This window comes from Hippocampus guttulatus, chromosome 1, assembly GCF_054856545.1.
Source record: "Hippocampus guttulatus isolate MCC_2025c chromosome 1, RoL_Hgut_1.0, whole genome shotgun sequence".
In the NCBI taxonomy this organism is placed as follows: Eukaryota; Metazoa; Chordata; class Actinopteri; order Syngnathiformes; family Syngnathidae; genus Hippocampus; species Hippocampus guttulatus.
The window spans coordinates 6,661,850-6,676,651 of NC_141261.1; the positions used below are offsets into that span (position 1 = coordinate 6,661,850).

At 42.7% G+C, this 14,802-nt stretch overlaps 1 protein-coding gene across 1 annotated transcript; it reads right to left on the bottom strand.

The window, feature by feature from the left end:
* Positions 1-618: 618 nt before the first annotated feature.
* ampd1 (adenosine monophosphate deaminase 1 (isoform M)) lies at positions 619-9,166 on the bottom strand. Its single transcript, XM_086106495.1, has 14 exons — positions 8,361-9,166; positions 7,537-7,684; positions 6,795-6,960; positions 6,268-6,487; positions 5,935-6,064; positions 5,659-5,853; positions 4,730-4,861; positions 4,391-4,554; positions 4,149-4,275; positions 3,871-4,034; positions 2,999-3,119; positions 2,271-2,444; positions 2,080-2,190; positions 619-967 (listed from the first exon to the last, which is right to left on the bottom strand). Exons 1-14 carry the CDS (start codon positions 8,597-8,599, stop codon positions 812-814), a joined length of 2,247 nt encoding a protein of 748 aa, XP_085962621.1. The 5' UTR covers positions 8,600-9,166; the 3' UTR covers positions 619-811.
* Positions 9,167-14,802: the final 5,636 nt, after the last annotated feature.

Below are 14,802 nucleotides of genomic sequence, written 5' to 3' on the forward strand. Positions count from 1 at the left end.
TCAAAAGTTCAAGTCACACATATTCCGTTTGGAGCTTTCAACATAAAGCCTCAAAATAAGTCGGGACGGCTTTCAAAATAAAAATGAAATTTCAGCGCCACAAAATCTAAGACTCCTTCACTTTTCCATGTATCTCTCTCTCTCTCTCTCTCTCTCTCTCTCTCTCTCTCTCCGTGTGTGTGTGTGTGTGTGTGTGTGTGTGTGTGTGCGTTTCTTTTCTATATACACAATTAAGCAGATAATATTTAAGAATGTCAGCTAACTTAATAGATTTAAAAAATATATTTTTTTTTTCATCCAGTCCTGGATACTAAGAAGTCAACAGCCATTGTCAAGACAACGCCATTGACGGCACGTGGTCATGACGTCACCACAAGACACAGGTCAGCTTTCTCATTTCACTTTGTCAATCTACAATTAATATAAACTCCATAAAGTGAACCTTCTCTTTGAAATTCAATGCATGATACGTCGGGTAAAAATGACTGAAACCATACATCATTACAAAAGATGAACATTATTGCTTCTCGTTTGGTTGTCACTATGTAAATACTGGAGAAGATCCTCTTGTAAAGTAAATAATGTCGCCATATTCTCCTGGAGTAATAATCACATGCAAACATCACAGACAGACTTTTTTTTCCCTTCTTAATCCCCTTTTAATGTACTTCTACCCATGATGTTCCTGAAGAAAACCAAGAATGCACATACAGGACTGTGCATTACAGTGCGGGCAATTGTTCTGGGCTCCAGATAAAACATTTGAGTGAAAAAAAATCCATTTTTTTTCATGCCATTCATTTTCATATTTTTATTCAGTCTTCAGACCTTCCTTGATGAGGTTGAGTTCATAGCAGATGGTCTCATAGCGATACGCCATACGGATCTGAGCCACGTTGGTCTTACGGATGTCGTTCCCTTCCGGGCCCTCTTTCAGGTAGTTCTGACCCAAGAAGTGACTTTTCTCCTGAGCACAGAAAAACAGAGCAGAGATGATGTTCATTAACCAGGTGTCAACTAGCTACTAACTGATTACTCCAGTTTACCAAGACACTCTGGACAATTGTACTTTGAATCTACAACCGTCACTAATACTGCAATTAAAAGTTGAGGCACCTGCCCAACAAAAAGTGAAACTGAAAGCACATGTGGAGTGATCCTGTTTCTGTTTGTCTCCAGTAGGTGGCAGAGGAGGGCTTTCCCTCATGAACCGCAGCTGTCTGTAATCATGCTTTGTTACCAGCTGCCTTTTAAAGACTGCCACGTTGACAACTGGCTGTTGGATTATTACGCCTCGCTCACGCCTCTGTTTCTATGTGCTTCAATTTTCTAGACGTTCTTGATTTCTGGGCTCCGAACTCTTGTCTACATTTGTCGGATCTCCCCCTCTCCGAAGTGTTCAGGAATGTAACAAACTAAATGCTATTATTATTGTTGTTGTGACTTTCGGCTTGTTTGATCAGGGGTCTGAAGATCCTCAGTTCACTACGATACAGTTCTGGCAAGCAAAATCAATCGAAGTAACACTTTTATTGCTTTGACCTACGCACAACAACAGATAGGTGAGTTATTCAGCAAATTAACGGAGGGTCAATGAATAGGTGAAATTTGCAACTCTACGCGGGTTCAGTGTACACCAAAAGTGACGCTCAGGAAGCGGGTTTGCACACATTCAAAACAGAAAGCTTCACCATTATGCTTTGCCACATGTTCTTGCGTTTTACGGCGTCACTAAAGACGCCGTAAAAATTCAACCTTTTATTATTCACAAATTAATATGTTTAACTTCTGCTTACACCTGTATGATGGTTAAATAATTTACATGACTTGGATTGTGTTCGACCTCAGAGGTTCTATCCACACATTTAAATCAATACTGGAAACAATTTATAATCTGTTGAACAATCAAAGCTATGATATGTTTTAGCGGCTGTGCGAGCAAAAATGAAATGTAAACCCAGAAGCTTGTTGCCATGAGGCAACAGCGCCATCCGGTGTTTGACTGCACAGCCTCTATCAAAAACGTCATCGGGAACGTGGACAGTTTTACTTTTTCAATCTAAGGGCTCGCTGCTCTACCTCATCAGACAACGCGCTCTGCAGCACGCTGTTCCTGGATATCTCGCACATATCGCAAGTGCTTAACTTGAAAACCTGCGCCGCAATGGCATACTCCTCCATCAGAGGCTCCTGCAGGGGAAACAAAGCAACAGGATAAACTCTTTCATTCAATCATGTTTAGGTTCACTTGTTTAGCCCGTGTCAAAGACCTTGGTGTAATGGAACTGCATGGGGTCGTCGGTGGAGAGGGAAACCATCAGGCCTTTCTTTTGGAACTCCAGCAGGGGGTTCTTGGCATACTCAAGGAACAGACTGTTGTTGCTCAGGGGGGACATGGCAATGGGGATCTGGGTCAGGTAGTACAGGTACTGCAGTACTGGACTCTGGTGGTCAAAGAACACGTCCAGAAGAATGAAAGAAATGTACTGGTAAAAGAATGACCTCATACAGTTGCTTAGCCGAGTTTGCTGATTCAGATGGCCCCTGGGAGTATGAACTGTTTGTGTATTCTATTCATGTGTGTCTTTAAAAGAAAAAGGCAAGTGGATAAATATAGTGCTTTTTTTTTTAATGTGTGACATGACATTTGATTCCAAATTATGGTCAAGTTGACCAAGTGTAATCTTGTTTTCACTCCACTAAATAAACATCTGGAATAGTTTTATGCAAATAGTCAACAGGCTGCGTCATTCGTAGGCTGTCATTCCAAATGTTAGCACATTGCAAGAGAATGCATTGTTGTTGTTGTTTTGGCGATGGTGGAAAGCTTTCACAGTATCCTCATGAGTATGAGCTCGCAAGGATTTGAGTGGTCACACTTTTTGCATGAATTACGAGTATTTTTACACACCACCTCAGTGGAATTGGAATAAAACAAGCAGGACGTGATTGGAGTGTACACTGCATCCAGGCTGCAATTGAACATTTCGCCACTGACCTTCTTAAGGTTGAGGCCATGCGAAATGTTGTCAGCTGTCATGAAGGCAGCCAACAGATGAGTGATGGCTCCGGCTTCACCGCAATGAGGCCTGAACATGAACGTGTTCATCCCCCGCTGCCTGCAACAAATAGACCCAAAAAATGATGATTAGCGAATGCAAACTGATGTTAATAAACTGGAGGGAACTTTGAAAAATGTGGAAAACAGACAATGACTGATTGGCCTGAATATAAGACGGCCCTGATTATAAGACGATCCCCCCTTTTTCAAGACTCAAGTTTGAAAAAACACTTTTTGAACACCAAATTAATTTTAATACAGATAATAATTACAGAACATCTGAAACAAATGATTATAACAATATATTTGAGAGAAAAAGCATGTTATTTTGCCCCATTCAAATCTTAATATCTGAACATTTAAATATGTAAACTAAAGTGCAATCACATTCGTAAATGAATGGCTTCTGGTTTTTGAAATGTAAATGACATCATAACTTCTCCTCCGCTGACGGTTAACCTGGCCGATCTTCGACCCACTTTTCTCCAGATTGTCGCTATGTTTCTCCATTTTCTGTTATCGCTTCTATTATTTTCTTCTCTTTTCTTTCTTACCGCGATTTTTGATTTTTCTTCTTCGTGCTACCGCTATTTTAACTTTTTATTCTTCGTGACAGGGCTTCACTTTGGCCTGGGGAGTCAAGTTCAGCATTCGCTTCAATGATATCTGGCGCCATCTAGCGTCGTGAATGGGTATAATGTCGAGACCCCGAATATAAGACGACCCCCACTTTTTCAGTCTTATTTCAATGCAAAAAACACCGTCTTATATTCGGGCCAATACGGTAGTTACGACTTGGGGTGACTGACCTCCGCAGTTGGTTGAGCATGGCGATGTTAGCATACATGTAGTAAAGGTAGTAGGTGTAGGATGGGTTCCTAGCAATGTCCCATTCCTCTGGTTTGGGGCTCTTACTGGAGAACATGTGACCACTGTGCTTGGACTCGTCGTCCACACTATCGAAACCTGTCACCTGCGCAACGAGAAGCAACTGGTCAAAACTTCAAAATAATTGCAAAAGAGGAATTATCAATTTGTGCTCAATGCTGTATATCTACAGCCATCCATGTTGACTTTTCTCGCTCACATGCTTGAGGAAGATGCTGAGCTCGGGGTTGGATCTTGGGTCGATGGTGGCGTGGAACACTGGGAGGAAGATGTTCTCCAACATCTTGCCAAAGTGCGGGACAAAGTCCCTGCCTCTGAAGATGTCGCTAGAGTAGAAGAGAGACAAAACATTGGGATGAAAATGAGGATTTAGACATACACAAGGGCGGGCTCGAGATCTGCTCTGAAGTTGGGTATAATAGGAAAGAAGAGAAGACTCACTAGATCCTGGGAATTTGAATCATCCACTTGAGGTGAGCAGAGTGGACCCTGTGCTTGACAAACCAGCTGGACAACTTATTCCACTCGTTGGCTGTGCAGCCATAGATGGACAGACGAGGCTCAGCATATTGGTACTTGGCGTCCTCCAGGTCGCTGGCTACCTCCTGTTGAAACAAACATTGAGTCAATCCAGAAGAAGGGAATCTATAAATCATGTTTCTGTCAACTTTTGATATCCACTATACACACACATATGCCTTGGTGAAGAATAACTAGAATGTGTTTTACTTTTCCTACAATTATATTACGGACATTCTACTCTTTAGAACAGCAACTGACCTTAATGATGGTGGCAAAGTATTCTCCGTTGATGTGATTCTCCGTCTTCAGGTAGAGGTCACGTAGCTCGCTGGCTCCCACAGGATTGTACTTGGCATTGAACTTGTCAAAACGCTGAAAGGTTTGTCTGCCCTTTAAAAAAAAGATACATTTATTTTAGATTCTATGAAAAGCTGGAAAACCGTGACAGGCCAAAGTTGGAGTCTTTAAATGTAGATCATTCGTGTTTGTGACCAGTTGTTAAGGAGTAGATATTGTATTTTTGTGGATTGCCTGTTGTGCTTCATGCTACATTCTGAGGCAGCTACGTATGGATCAATAGTCTGATTTCTTCGATGTAGTATTATAAATGTCCTGTAAAGTGCTTTGAAGGCTCTGTATAAATAGTGCTGTATTGTATTGTATGGTATTGTATTCCCTTTAGCATAGCTCCATCTAGCAGATGCATAACACAACCGTAGCCACTATTGAAGCTTCTATTCTATGCGCCTCATAATGCAGCGCACCCTATATGTGAAAAGTTTTAAAATAGGCCATTCAATGAAGGTGCGCCTTATACTCTGGCGCGCCTTATAGTGCAGAAAATCTGGTAATTATTGAACTATTGAATGACTGTATTGAACAAAAAATTCGGATAGTTTTTGTGTGTGGGCAGTAAATTACGAGATTATCATTACCTGTGGACAACATTGTAAATGGTTACGGTATGTGACATTTACCAATGTTAGAAGGTCAAAAACAGGCAGGCCAGTTTAATCGGGCCAGGCCCCACTTCTTCAAGGCCGACTGAAGTATTGTCGTATTTACTCTAGATAGTGCGCTGTGTGAGATTTCTTCACGAAAAATGAATATTATTTACAAACTAATAAAATACACATATGCATTTTTAACTCCATAAAATTCACTTTCTGCAGTAGTCAATAACTTACGGCATGCACGTCCAGTGAGTCCACAGTGAGGTCATATGGATGCAGGTTGAGCGACTCAAAGAGCTCCTTCATGGTGACCTCTTTGCCTTTCAGGTTATGCACGACACGGTCGGCGTCCACACGGTACGACTTCTTGATGAAGCGCAGAAGGTGCTTCTGATTCATACAGGCAGCGGCGTGGATGTGAGTGTCCACCTGTGGACGCAAAATATCGCACGCGTGACAACTCTGACCATGACTAAAAGGGAGCAAACACAAACTCTGTTGGACGGCTACCTTTCTGCAGTTGTAGAAATCCCTGTGGGGGTTCTTCTTCAGCTCCTTCATCTCCTGCATCTCATTTAACATCTCGTGCACGTTGAACTTGGACATGAGGAACTTTAGACGACGGTGAGTGTAAGTCTTGCTGAAAATAGAGCACCATTTATAATAATGAAGGTCAAAAATGCCAGGAAAAGTCGACTAGAACATCTGAACTTTATTTGGAGTTTATAGGAGGCATTTTTAAAGATGGCGGTTGTGTGCTCACAGCCGACTCCCGTCTAACACGAGTTTGAATGCGACTGGTTGATTGTGAACACAGCAGACAAACCCCTCGTGGGGACTCACGTGGGACCCTGAGCAATCAGAGCGATGAGGAAATTCATGTCGTCAATGAAGGTGGTGTAGCTAGCACATGGCAGGTCTCTGGGCTGATGTTTGTCCGCGGCTTTGACGTCGTTGTACACGTAGATGACGCCATCCTTCATACGTGCGACATAGCCCAGATTCTCTGGCAGGTCCGCGGTATCAAACGGGTCTTTGCCGTTCTTCGGCGGGGATGTGAAGACTGAAAAAAAAAAATGGTGTGGAAATGTTCAGCAATGCACCACATAGAAAAGCACTGACAACGTGAAAACAGAAACATCTAGAAATGTTAGCAGAATACGCCTTAGGAGGTTCCGTCCAGCAAATCAAATTGATACAAGGAGAGTCAATCAGATACAATGAGTCGTCACGGGCCTTTTTGTGTGATTTCGGCATGTAGAACTCGGCTACTATTAATGTTGACATTCAGACGTTATTAATCTATGACAAGTCAAATGCATTTGTGCATCAGAGGTTGAGAATTAGCGAGGACAAAACATTGTCCTCACCGGGCTGCACCTGGTCCTCCGCCTTGAAGGCCTCGCCCTCAATGTCACGGAGGTACTGCGAGGCGGTCCGGGGGAAGCGCTGGTAGGCCAGCCTCATGTACTTCTCTCTGATGCTCATTGCTCGGTACAGACCTTTACAGGACTGCTCAAAGTCGTCCATTGTAACCTGTACAGAGGAAAGAGACAGATCATCATCACCATCTTTTTTTTTTTTAAGTGTGTCATCAAGGCAGTGTTTCTCAAACTGTACTGAGCTGAAGCGCACGTTAAATTAGCAAAATCTCACTGCACACCACCACACAAAAATATCAAAAATGCGCATCCCGATTTCGTACTGACTTTGGTCCTTCTCTGACATTTAAGAGAAGAACATTTCATTGTTCTGTCTGACAATATACATGACTATCAAAGATAGGTAAACAAAGATTGTAGTGCAGTGAATCGATCATTACATTTACATCGGGGATCACTGCAGTCAAGTATACAGAGACTAGACACAAATACAATACACTCTCCACCCCGAGCTCATATAATTTGGATTTTGAAAAACCTTTTGAAAGTGACAGTTGGGATTACCTCTGTCATTGTGACAGCAGGTTGTATAGAATACAAACAAATTGACATAAGTTTAGACTGCTAAGTGGAGGCAGCACAGCTTTTTGAACATGACATAATTACGTATTAATTATTAAAGCAATTGTGATTTCGACTAGTTAGAAAGAAATGTAACTCTTGCCCTTACCCCAGAAGCGTAGTCCCCAATGATGGCCACTCTTTGGAAGTCCGGCACTTCCAAATAGATGGGTGTGTCCACTTCCACTGACATCACAGGGACCTCACGTGTGTGGGTATCAGCCCTTGGCGCGGCCATGCTGTGAAAGCGCTTCTTGCTATGGATGGAGTTAATCAATAATATATAAGTCCCAGCTCACATTTATAGCCCCAAAAAATTGTTGACAGAATTTCTTTTTAAAGTTCTTTGTAACTAATATAGCATTACACACCAAACATTTTGTCTAATATTTTTTCAGGTTTTTTTTTTTTTGGTTTGTTTTACCTTTTGGGAGAGGGTTTATTTATTTTTTATTTTTTTTGTAAAAAACTCACGTAATAGGTTGATCAATTTTTGGGGAATAATTTGGGGAGTTTAAAATTATTTAAATATACAGTATATATACAAACATATACTGTATGTACGGTACATACTGAATATATATTATGGGTGGATCAATACATGTACTTGTTGCAAATCGCTTGATTCAGTGAACACAGTTCAGTGCGCACTGTATCAAAAATACTGGGGGGGGGGGGGGGGCAGGGTTGGTTTTGGGATTGGCCAATGAGGCGGGCGGAGAGTGGCCACCACGGTAGCACTGCCCTGCCTGATTTATCTTGGACAGAACAATTAAGGACTGTAGAGTTGCTCTACCTTATGGAGAAACGGTTCAAAACTGTAGACGTCATATTTATCCAAACTGAAGGGGATAATGTGATTGCTCACGTACCATTACAAAACTGCGCAAGTTCCCAAAATATGGCAGTTACGTCAATGGTATACAAACTCACCGCTTCTCAAGATCATCATCAACATGAAGGTGGTGCGCCATTTCATGGTGGAGGATGGGACAGTCCTCGGGCACGTCAAAGACGGAGATCTCATCGCGGATGTCCTCGCCTTTGTTCTCAGATGCAAAGATCTGCTCGGCAAAGGCCCGCATCTTGTCATCGATCTCTGGGGGACATACGGCAGAGACGGTGATGGCGGTGAGCACGTGGAAATGTTGGACGTTCCAACATATTGTCATGCCGCACTAGAACAAAAGCGCTACTACAATCCCTTCAAGCAAAATTCTGACCGGATGCTTATCAAACTCTATCAATACATTGCCAATATGTCACAAAAAGTATAAATGAAAAGAAAAGAAGAAAGATAACAAAGGGCCTCACGAGGGCCTCAATCCAATCCCACAATGCCTGAGACTAATGAAGCGGTCGCCTACATGCACTCGTCGACAAGTCGACTCCAAAGACAACCATTATACAATATGGCCCATAAGGACCACGTCTCACCCGCCATACTTACTATGTTGACCTGATCATGACCGGCAAGATAGCAGCGCCACCCAGGGTAGAAAAAGAGAGTGTTAGAAAAGGCATGCATGGAAAAAAAAAAGATACACTGATGATCTTATACTGTACAGAAAGATCCAGGAATAGAGACTGTGCCGACACCATGTGTCATATACACAGAATACCTAGAATAGGAGTGGAAAATACATGTATAGCTGTCCACCACAATCATAGAAGTATAATTCCATGTTGTGTTTTTAGTTTGTTTGTTTTTCATCTACCGTATTGCACATTTGAGATTAAACAAAGAGTTTCAGATTTTTTGCTCTATTTTTCATGGCATAACAGATATTAAAAATAATTTTAAAAAATTATGAGAGTTGTTGGTGCCATAAAAGAAGAATTCAAAACACACATATTTGCTAATTTGCAAATGTAGAGTAAGGGAAAAGACAAGAGGTGAGTTGTAAATGAACTGTGAACATTCCACTTTCAGGAGCAGTCAAGGGCTTATGAAAGTCCTTCCTGAAAAATAACCACCTTTCCAAGAACAGACACTTGGTTAACCTCTCTCTGCAGTTTACTAAATTAGAATGGCTTTTTTTTTTAATTGGCTAATGAAGTCCAGTGACCGTTGTGGCTGTGCTAAAGTGTGACATCACCAGGAAAACATTGTAACCAATTCTGTTGGTCTACAGTTGCAAGAAAAAAAAATGAAAACCTTTGGAAATACCTGCAGTCATGGATCAACTTATCATGAAGAAATATTGGATTAAAAATGTTCCGCGTTCTTGCAGAACAAACCAGCATCTCAATCCGGTTGAAGTCAGGACTCCAAATGTGACATTTCTTCTGATGAAGCCATTCTATTGTTGAGTTACTTCTGTCCTTTGGGTTGTTGTCCTGTTGCATCACCCATCTTCTGTTCATCTTAAATTGCCAGAAAGGTAGCTCTAAATTGTCCTTCAAAATGTCTTGGGTATTCATTTTTCTTCCAATGACGGCAATGCGTCCAGGTTCTGAGGCACAAAGCAGCCCCAAACCATTGGCCCTTGACTATAATTACAGTTGGAAGAGGTTTCGGTCTGTGGCGTTTTTTTTTTTTCCCCCCCTCCCCGTGTAGCATTATCTGTTTCTTCCTTCTGTCCACAGAAGAGGTTTGCTAGTGCTGTGGAACACCCCAGTGCTGTTTTGCTAACTTTAAACCTGTAGCAGTCTTTTTTTGAAAAGCAGTGGCTTCTTCCACAGTATTCCTCAATGATATTCAACTTTCTTTAATGCTTTACTGATTGTAAATTGATGAACAGAGTTACAATGTGCCAGTGAAGGCTTAAATTCATCATTGCATTTATTGAGAGTGCTTTTGTGCAAGGCGTGTTCACAACAGGCAATGCTTCTTCAGTCAAATGAAATTGTGTATTTTTGTTGAGTTGCTCAAATTGTACTGATCACCCAGGTTGTTCCCCTTGTCAGATTAAGTCAGAATCAGAATCAGAATCATCTTTATTGGGCAAGTATGTAGAACACACAAGGAATTTGTCTCCGGTATAACACGCTGCATTAGTATCATCGTAAACAACAAAATCATTGAACCATTTTAGAGTGACCAGTAGCAGTATTTGTAGTACAAGAAGAGTGACTACGTCAGTGACTGTTTAAGGAGTTAATGGCTAGCGGGAAGAAGCTGTTTAAGTGTCTACTGGATTTGGTGCGCATGGATCTGTAGCGTCTGCCTGAGGGGAGTAGCTGGAAAAGGTGGTGCGCAGGGTGCGGGGTCAAGTCAATTTTGGGGTTCTGTGGTTAACATCACACTTTGCCTGTTTGTCGTCACTGGTGCCAATCTGTGGTGGCATCGCTAAATAATCATAGAAAATGCCAAATCACACCTGGAATTTATCTGTCCATTGCTCACAGGGCTGAAGTTTCATTGGGATTTGTTGGCATCTCGTGACGTCCAGCATGATGACGTCAAAACCTCTTTATCTGAATTTGTTTCGTTTTCTTCAAAAACGGCATTCTTTATAACATTTCCAGAAAAGGAGATTACTATAGGTTATGTATCGTTGGCGTCGACTTATGTGCTTCAGGGCACACCAACTACTATTCCCTTTTATTAAATAAGTTGGGGGGTGGGGGGGGGGGGAGAAAAGTTTGCCACATCATATCATTAATGGTTGACTCTCAACGTTGCACACAATGAACTTGCCTTCTAAAGTTAGAACCTGCAAGTTCGTTATCTGACCTGGTGTTGATAGTACAACACAGCGAAGCAGTGACCTCTGACATATGCTTTCACAAGATTACGCATCCAATTTTTTTTAGCCCCACCTCTCCAGTCTTTTCCGAGGCACTTAAACAGCATTTACTAAAATTCCACTTTTGCCATTCAAATTGTGCAGTCACACATTGAAACACATTGCTCACACTCACCCGGTACCAGAACTTTCGGCATGGTGACTCGCTTCGTGCACGTCTCCCGGGGAATAAATCAAGGAGGGTGGTCGACCACCGGACCGCTGCAGTGCTGGTGAGTGTGCGCAGTCCAAGAGGTGGGTCACGGCAATATGAAGCTCCTGGGGGGTCGCACATGTAACTGGAATCCGCTGAGCCCAAAAAGTGCACGCTGAGGCGAGGCACTCCCCACCGCCACCCCCCCCCCCCCACTCCCTGACACCACACGCACTCATAGATTGCGCCTCTATTTTAAATTGTGTATCCCACGCACACACAGAACCCAGATACGTGACAAACTTGATCTTTTTTCTTTTTTTTTTTGTCAGCGCTCCTTGGTGTCCACGCAGCTTTTAACCAATGATACGAGTCAACATTAAATGTAAGAGCTCATTGCGTGCACGTTTTCACAAATAGCGATTCACTCAAACATTTTAATTGTACCGTCATTCACAATTCCTAAATCAATAAGTAGGAATGTGTGGTCACAGACCGGCAGACAAGAGAATCAGAGTCTCCATGTTCCCTCCCCTGCATTTGAAGAGTTAAAATCATCATCATCATCATCATCATTGCTGAATTTTAGCATTTTCTATACAAACACATGGGAAAGAAGCAAAGGTGGAGAATCCTGGTCCAGAAAGTAAAAACCGTGCCACGGTTTGGCTTTAGAAACAGGTACTTCACTTCAACGAGTACCGGTAGGTATATGAGCTCGTAGCACAGTGGAACATTGATTAGTACATCCACCTCACAGTGCGGAGGTTATAGGTTCGATTCCGGGCCCTGGCCTTCCTGTGTGGAGTTTGCATGTTCTCCCCGTGTCTGCATGGCTTTTCTCTGGGTACTTCGGTTTCCTCCCACAGTCCAAAAACATGCACAGTAGGTTAATTAAGCATTCTAAATTACGTGTTAAAGTGTGTCTGTGAATGGTTGTTCGTCTCTCTGTGCCCTGCGATTGACTGGCAGCCAGTTCAGGGTGTTCCCGCCTATTGCCCAAATAAGGCTGGGTTAGGCTCCACGACCCTCGTGAGAATAAGCAGTTCAGATAATTCATGGACCGCCATTGTGATCGCAATAAATCCAGAAGTCCTGACTTAAATGAAGGCCAACTATAAAAAAAAAAACTACCTGGTGTCTATAATTTTTAACTGTAACACAAGTGTAAAAATAAGTGTGCCTAAAAAATAATAATAATAATAATCTGTCACCCTTCACTTTAACCCTTTCATGCATCCTGTAACCTGATAACATGATAAACTGTCCACTGTAGTAACCACTGTCCCTGAAAGGGTTAATAACGAGCAACATGTATGGTATGGTGTTGTCGTCTTTCTGCTTTCAATGTTTCAAATAACATCTGGGGTAGTGCAACACACCCTGCAGTGGGCATTTACGTAACCCGCCTATGGTGTGCCATCCATCATGAGACTTTGCAGCATTAAGAAAGTCAGCAGGACTTCTATTTTTAGGGAACATGAGCTTAAATGTCAGAGTTCATTTTACGGTTGAACGGGTTAGAGTTTTAAAAGTAAAAAAAAAAAAAAGTCAAGTTGGTTCAAAGCTCAGAAATTCACTTAGGGGTTTCAACCAAAGTATATACTGTACACTGGAAGCATAAATATTTACTGTAATACCGAATGGAACATAATCTTTTTCCAGTTGAGATGGTTTCAGCAGTTCAAAACTTGGCTGTTCGTCTGCTTCATAAAAATTCTCATCCCACAACAACAAATTGTGGTCATCATATATCTGATCTTCGTGGGTTCTCATGATACTGACGCCCAGAAGCGTGAAAGCTCGCACTCGGGGGTCTTTTGCCAAGGTTTCCACGTGAGATTGAACTTGAAGGACACCGCTTCAAAGTGAAAAGGTAGACAAATGAATCAATCAATCATCACTTTTAGAGTGAGATGTAAATGGTTGCCAAAGTGAACACGGAGCTGCTGGACATGTGGCAACATGCAAGCCGAGGGGTCGCCTCCTATCATATTACCTTGCAACGCCGTCCCGCCTCCTCGAACAGCCGACAACAGCTGCGAGCACGCTGGATAATCTTAATCTAGTTCTTGATTCTCAAACTTTTTCCAAGAAATAACACGTAACAGATCCATCATGATTGGTCATAATGGCGGCACTGGCAGAGCTACAACATTAAAATACACATTAGTATAGTCGGCCTAAGTGTTCATGAAAAACTAGGGGTTTTACTTTTAAAAATCACACCACCAATTAAAATTAGGCTGACACTTCAAATACAAGTGTGTCCATCCATCCATTTTCCGAACCGCTTGATCCTCACTAGGGTCGCGGGGGGTGCCGGAGCCTATCCCAGCCGTCATCGGGCAGTAGGCGGGGGACACCCTGAACCGGTTGCCAGCCAACTGCAGGGCACACAGAAACGAACAACCATTCACGCCCACACTCACACCTAGGGACAATTTAGAGCGTCCAATCAGCCTGCCATGCATGTTTTTGGAATGTGGGAGGAAACCGGAGCACCCGGAGAAAACCCACGCAGGCCCGGGGAGAACATGCAAACTCCACACAGGGAGGCCGGAGCTGGAATTGAACCCGGTACCTCTGCACTGTGAAGCCGACGTGCTAACCACTGGACTACCGGGCCGCCTGCAAGTGTGTCGAACACGGTAATTAATGCAAAGTAAATCCAACTGAACTGTAGGAAGAGATTTTTTCATGTGCCACTCAATGAAGCGCAGCGTATCATTAGTGGTACTTCCATCCACCCATGCATTTTCCGATCAGCTTTATCCTCACAAGGGCCGCGGGAGGTGCTGGAGCCTATCCCAGCTGTCTTCGGGCAGTAGGCGGGGGGCACCCTGAACCGGTTGCCAGCCAATCGCAGGGCACACAGAGACGAACAACCATCCGCGCTCACGCTCACACCTCGGGACAATTTAGAGTGTTCCATTAACCTGCCATGCATTCTTTTGGAATGTGGGAAGAAACCGGAGTACCCAGAGAAAGCCCACACAGGCCCGGGGAGAACATGCAAACTCCACACAGGAAGGCCGGAGCCGGGATCGAACCCACGAGCCACGACCTCTGCACTGTGAGGTCGACGCGCTAACCCTTTGTGGTACTTCTACCACTTAATTACTGAACTAGATTTATTATTGAAAATCATCTTGAATCCCAACAGCACAAATGCTGATGAATGCAGCAAACAGCTACCGCTACTTTTTTTTGTCAAACTGGAGCCTATATACCCTTGATTCTGCATTAGCAGTTTTCAGGTTTGGAATTGTGATTAATATATTTCCACTCATCTGAACGTTTATATTATATTTACATGAACTAAACAATGTTAAATGGACTTTCAAATGTCTAGTGCCTTTCTAACTTATACAATCCATTTCATACGCTACCCTCCAGTGGAACATAAGAGAAAAAAAAAACTTGACAGCAAGCTGAAAATGTAACAAATGTGGTCAAATTAGAGTCAGCGACTGCAATATGGGTGGGA

Coding starts and splice junctions, on each gene's coding strand:
- ampd1 (XM_086106495.1), bottom strand. CDS start 8,599: ATGACAATATGTTGGAACGTCCAACATTTCCACGTGCTCACCGCCATC. Junction 4,555..4,729: donor ACTTTGCCACCATCATTAAG/GTCAGTTGCTGT, acceptor TTGTTTCAACAG/GAGGTAGCCAGCGACCTGGA. Junction 4,276..4,390: donor ATTCAAATTCCCAGGATCTA/GTGAGTCTTCTC, acceptor CTTCTACTCTAG/CGACATCTTCAGAGGCAGGG.